Raw genomic sequence first — 6,000 nt, 5'->3', positions numbered from 1 at the left:
AATGCGCGAAATTCAGGCACAGATATTAAAACTCGGGTTAATCTACAGAATTTAAACTTTGTTCTTTTCAAGCCTTTTTTCTCATATTTTTTATTATTTTTACGGATCGAGTTCAGAAGGACATTTGAGATGAATTTTTATTTTTAATGCATATTTGAAAAAATTAAATAAAGTTATTATTTGAAACGACAGCCACTCATGTAAATTTGGGGTTATGAGAGAATACACTCTTTTGGGGGGGAGGGGACAAATGTTTATTCACATAGTACTAAGTTAGCTCTGATCAGCAACAAACACGATAAATCTGAGCGCACCCCTGCTACAGTCTAGGGGGATGATCCAAGGGCCCATTGCGTACCTTCCAATGTCCTTCTTTTTCAAAATTAGCTGATGGAAATATTAAACAATTTAGGTGAATTATGAAAACTATAATATTTTTCTTAGGGAGGAGAGGGATGATCCGAGGGTTCATTGGGTACATTCTTATGCCCTTATTTTTCAAAATTAGCTGGTGGAAACATTAAACAATGTAGGCGACTGATGAACACATTAATATTTTTTTTAGGGATGTGGAGGATGATCCGAGGGCTCATTGGGTACATTCCTATGTCCTTCTTTTTCAAAATTAGCTGGTGGAAATGATAAAAAATGCAGACAATTTATGAAAACTTTAATATGATTTTAGGGAGGTGGGGGATGATCCAACGGCACATTGGGTACATTCATGTGCCATTCTTTTTCAAAATTAGCTGATGGAAATATTAAACAATATAGGCGACTTATGAAAACTATATTTTTAATAGTTGAAAGTGATTGGAGGGCAACTAGCCCCCCCACGCCCATCATTCCCCCAAACAGATCCAATCAAAAACTTTGAGATAGCCATTTTGTTCAGAGTAGTTGATTTCTGGATAGAAAATAAGTTTTTCTAGGAGGACACTCCCCCACAAACCTCGGTGCGAGGGTTTTAAGTTATGCCCTGAGGGCATATAAGAACGACGTTGGCACAATGTTTCATTTATTATTTTTTCCTTTAGAGCAGGGCACTTCGTATCGAAGAAGTTGTCGTAGAATCTTCGAAAAGGGCTCATTCAATGGGAAATTGGAACACCCCTTCCACGTCCACCATTTCCCGAAACACATCTAATCAAAATTTTGAGATAGCCATTTTATTCAACGTAGTTTTAAGTTCTGTAATTTAGGTCTTTGAGAATAACAAAACCTCACAGCCCTCAGGGCAAGGATTGTAAGTTATGCCCTGGGGACATATAAGGTTTTATAGAACGCGTTGTCGTAGAAACTTCAAAAAGGGCTCATTCGATAAGAAATTGAAATAGCTAGTGTCCTTTTTAATAGTCGAAAGTAATTGGAAGGCAAATAACACCCCTTCCACGCTCACAATTTCCCCAAACACTTCGAAGCAGGACACTCCCCCCATAGTCTTCAGGGCAAGGATTATAAGTTATGCCCTGGGGGCATATAATTTTTTATTTAAATCTTTGTCGTAGAAACATGAAAAAGGGCTCATTCGATTGGAAATTCAAAGGTCTAGTGCCCTTTTTAATAGTCGAAAGTGATTTGAGGGCAACTAAGCCCCTTCTCTCGCCCACCTTTTCCCCAAACACATCCAATCAAAATTTTTAGATAGCCATTTTGTTCAGCGTTGTTGATTTCCAGATATGAATTATGTTATTGAGGAGGACACTCCCCCACAGCCCTCAGGGCAAAGGTTGTAAGTTATGCCCTGGGGGCATATAAGGTTTTTATAGATAGCGTAGTCATGGAAATTTCAAAAAGGGCTTCAGAGAATGAAATTTGCACTTTACTGAAAAAAATACAAATGAATGTGCATTGTCAGTTTAATATACATATACTGATATTTAATCATCAAAATGTTAGTATTATTTTATTTATTAAAGTTATAAAAGAAAAAATATTTATATTTTTTCAGTAAAGTGAAAAACTTTTTTCTGGCTTTGGGAAGGCATAGGGGTTTTGAGCCCTACTCATGTTAATTTCTGCTTGTTTTGAGTTTGACTTAGTTATTTATTGTAATTTCCGTTTGTTTTAGGTTTTAGTTACTTATCGATGCAGGTTTGTTGTAAATTTACGCTTCGTAGATTATTTGATTCTGGTTTTACTCATTTTTGGTTTAATCAAGTTCTTCATTCTTCTTTTTATAATTTGTTATGCGAGAAAAGTTTTGTTTTAATTAATTACAGGAGAAGAGCGACTATGTAATGCCTTTTTGTTTACGCTAAGACGTGAAACCAAGACCAGAGATGTTTTTGAGATTTTTTATGGGTCTGAGATACAACAATGGGACACTTATTTTATTTTTCCATTTTTTCAATTATAAAGTAAGGAGCTACATTAAGACCAAAAACGAACAGAAGTTATTTCGTATATGAGGAAGCAAATCTCTACTTAAGGCCTCGTTGTTAACACTAAGAGGTGATACCAAGACCAAAGGAGGTTTTTTTTTTAAAGATTTTTCGTAGGCCAGAGCTTTATTTTTCTAACAGCCATACAGTACCATGGGGGCAGCCGAATTAAAAACAAAACTAAGTAAAAAATGAAAAAATGTCACTACAAACATTATTTTTTAAACAGAAGAAATCACGACTAATACATGTATATCATCTTTATATCGTATTTTAGTAATATCACAAGTACATTTCTATTTTTATAAGTATATTTAATGCCATTTTTAAGACATGAATAAAAAGATGAAAAAATTTCTAAGTCCTCCCCCCCCCAAAAAAAAAGAAAAATATCTGTTAAGAAAACAAGTAAAAAAAGAAAAAATGTAAAAATCCCAACTAAAATATGTATATCATCTTTGTTTCGTATTTCAAGTGAATTTAGTATAATTTTAAGACATGAAAAAAAAAATCAAAATTCAAAAAGAACAGTTCTGATCACAATAAAAAAGTGAAGGGGAGGCAAAATTAGGGGGAGGGGCAATGGGCATCCTTGGAGGTGGTACATGGATGACCGTAAGTTCCGTCTAAAAAAAAGTGTTGATATAAGCGCTTATTCCCATGATTATGCTGGTACAAGTGGTTACACTATGCATATGTCAATATATGCGGTCAAGAAAAGTTCAATACTATATCATAAATTCAATTAGTTCATTTGAATTCAAATAAAAGGGTTTACGTAAGTTATTATTCCTCTGATTGAGCTAATTCTACTAGAACGCTTGAATTCAAATATAGCAGTTTACTTAACTGGTCATTGCTCTTATTCAGTGAAGGTTGAATATATTTTAATCATGTCCTGACAGTAATTTTTAAATGAGGGTTCGGCTGGAATATGCAAATTAGATTTAGGGTATTTGCAAATTTTGTACCTGTACGAGTATAGACAATATGTTCCTGTTGGAATATGCAAATGATGTGCCTTCCACCCCTGTTGACCCAAAACTACTGAGGGTGATTTAAATCAAACTTTGACAATGTCGACTGGACTTATATGCAAAAGGGGGGATTAGAAGACTAGCAACAACGAAGATCAAAACGAATTAAAAACGAATGTGAAGAATAAAGAAACTTGCGGTTATAAGACCAGCGAAAGAGAGAATCAGAACGTATAAAAAACATAAGTGAAGAACACAGACACTTGCGACTAGTAGACAAGCTTAAGAGAGAATAAGAATGTGTTAAAAACGAAAGTGAAAAACAAAGACGCTTGTGGTTATATAAAAAAAAAAAAAAACAATTGATGGCAAGACTCAGAACGCTTCAAAAATGAGAGTGCAGAAGAAAGATATATTAGGTTAGAAGAACAGCGTCGTCGCAATCATCGGCGCCAACAAGGTGTGGCACAAAATCATGTACAGTCACAAGACATGCGATAATGAGACCTTTAGAAAAAAAAGTGTCAAAAATTAACGCGAAGAGTAAAGAATTGTGCGATTAGAAGACAAGCAAAAGCGAAAATCAGAAGGAGTCAAAAATGAAAGGGAAGGAGAAATGAAGGCAAAAATGAAGTTAAAATGCTTATTACGTTTATTTACAACTGTTTACAGTTTTTTAAAAGGCTGATAGAGCAAAAAAGAAAATGATAAGTGCAAACTTGTAAATTAGTTGGCGTCGACCTCAGTGCTCCTGCTTTTAGTCCTGGTATGTTGTGCTGGCATTTCCTCGTGTTAAAAGACAACGTAGCTTAAAAGTTATGCTACTGCCTGAAAATAAATGGCGAACATTTAATGCTGTGTGGAACGAACCCCCGACAACTGCAAACAAAATATCTTATTTTTAGAATTATCCGTCTTTTTATATTAATTGAACGACTAATAGTTATGTATATATTTGTTTATAGATTTTTCCTCGAAATAGGTTTTAGCATTTTTTGTAGAAAGTGTTATAATATAATTTATATTATGAATATTATTTTTGGAATTTTTTTTTTAACTGACATATTGAGATATCTGGTCACAAAAACGTTCTGAAAAGGTCACAACTTTAATCAACGATTTATTTTTTTCCGGGGTGTTTGTATCGGAACAATGGTGACGTCATGACATCAAGAAGAGGCTCACATTATCTGAAGTTAGAAGACTAACGACAATAAAAATCCATACATACATATATACATATAAATATACGTATATATACATACATATATACATATACATATATATATGCATATATACATATGTATACACATACATATACATATATATACAAATGCATATATACATATATTTACATATACATACATGTATATATATATATATATATATATATATATATATATATATATATATATATATATATATATATATATATATATATATATATATATATATATATATATATATATATATATATATATATATATATATATATATATATATATATGTTCTTACATTTTACGTTTAAGTTGGGCTTTGTTTATTTAGATGGATCAAAATCTAACAAATATTATTTTTCAGGTGGAAATCAAGGGTTACTTTGATGTTAACGATTTAAAAGCATCTGCCATCGGTCAAATTGAGGTATTTCTCTTTCACGACTTTTCTTTTCTCTTTATTTAAATTTTCTCTTTCACGACTGGGTGTGGCAAAGTTACGGTTCAAAAAACAAAACAAAGAATATGTTTACATGTTAAAATAAATTATTCTTAGTTGATTATAGTTCTTCTTTTGATACAATGGCGTTACTAGCGTTAGACTTTGCTCTAAGAAACATAGCAAAGACTAAACAGGAACACAGATAGAAGCAGAACAGGAAAGGTAACTGAAGCTCTCACAGACTTAAACTGTGCAGATGATTTGATTATCCTAGATAAAAATGTTAGCGATATAAATGAAGTTTTGTGGCTTTTGAAAGTTCAGGCTGAGATTATATGCTCGGTAATTAATGTTTACATCGCTTAGACCGGGAATGAATGAAGATAAAGAAGTAGTGCTACATAAAAAAATAAATCAAGAAGATATTTCCAATTACCCGAGTAGGATAATTAGTACAGATGAGTGATGAAATAAAGGTGCAAAACCTAGAATAGCCAAGGTGTAAGGTGTTTTTATTTTTAAAGGTAAAAAAGTACGGAAAATTAGGAGGATATGTCGATGAATTAAGCTTACGATTAATATATTTGAGGTCAAAACAATGCGGGTAATCAATTGTTCTGGTGAAATTTAATATTTGGAAGATATATGGTTTCCAGTGGAACAGTAAAAACAGTAAAGGTAGTTATAAGGACTCGTTTGGCTAATAGTCCAGTAAATCTACGAAACTCTGGGATAAAATTGCAATATAAAAGATTTTTACACCGTCTTGTAGAAACAAAATTCTGTACAACATGTCAAGAGTCCCAAAAAATCCCCTGGGTGAAACAGGGTAAAAAACAGGGGAAAGGGGGGGAAAAGGAGGAAAATTGTAAAAATTCAGGGACAGATTTATTGTGCACTCGAACTTCACGTCTGCTCCTTTTCTGCCTGGAGAAATAAAAAAAAAGAAATTTATGTTGTATTATCGCTGGACTTGGTTT

At 32.9% G+C, this 6,000-nt stretch overlaps 1 protein-coding gene across 1 annotated transcript in view; it reads left to right on the top strand.

Moving 5' to 3' along the window:
- LOC148948582 (uncharacterized) overlaps positions 1 to 6,000 on the top strand; it is a 225,656-nt gene that overhangs the window by 2,653 nt on the left and 217,003 nt on the right. The window contains exon 2 of the mRNA XM_089094481.1: positions 4,943 to 5,005. Coding sequence (XP_088950607.1) covers positions 4,943 to 5,005 — 63 coding nt within the window. The remainder of the gene's footprint in view (positions 1 to 4,942; positions 5,006 to 6,000) is intronic.

The sequence above is a fragment of the Artemia sp. Qi Xiang Cuo genome, chromosome 9, assembly GCF_049724085.1.
Source record: "Artemia sp. Qi Xiang Cuo chromosome 9, ASM4972408v1, whole genome shotgun sequence".
In the NCBI taxonomy this organism is placed as follows: Eukaryota; Metazoa; Arthropoda; class Branchiopoda; order Anostraca; family Artemiidae; genus Artemia; species Artemia sp. Qi Xiang Cuo.
This window is presented reverse-complemented; position numbering and strand designations above follow the sequence as displayed.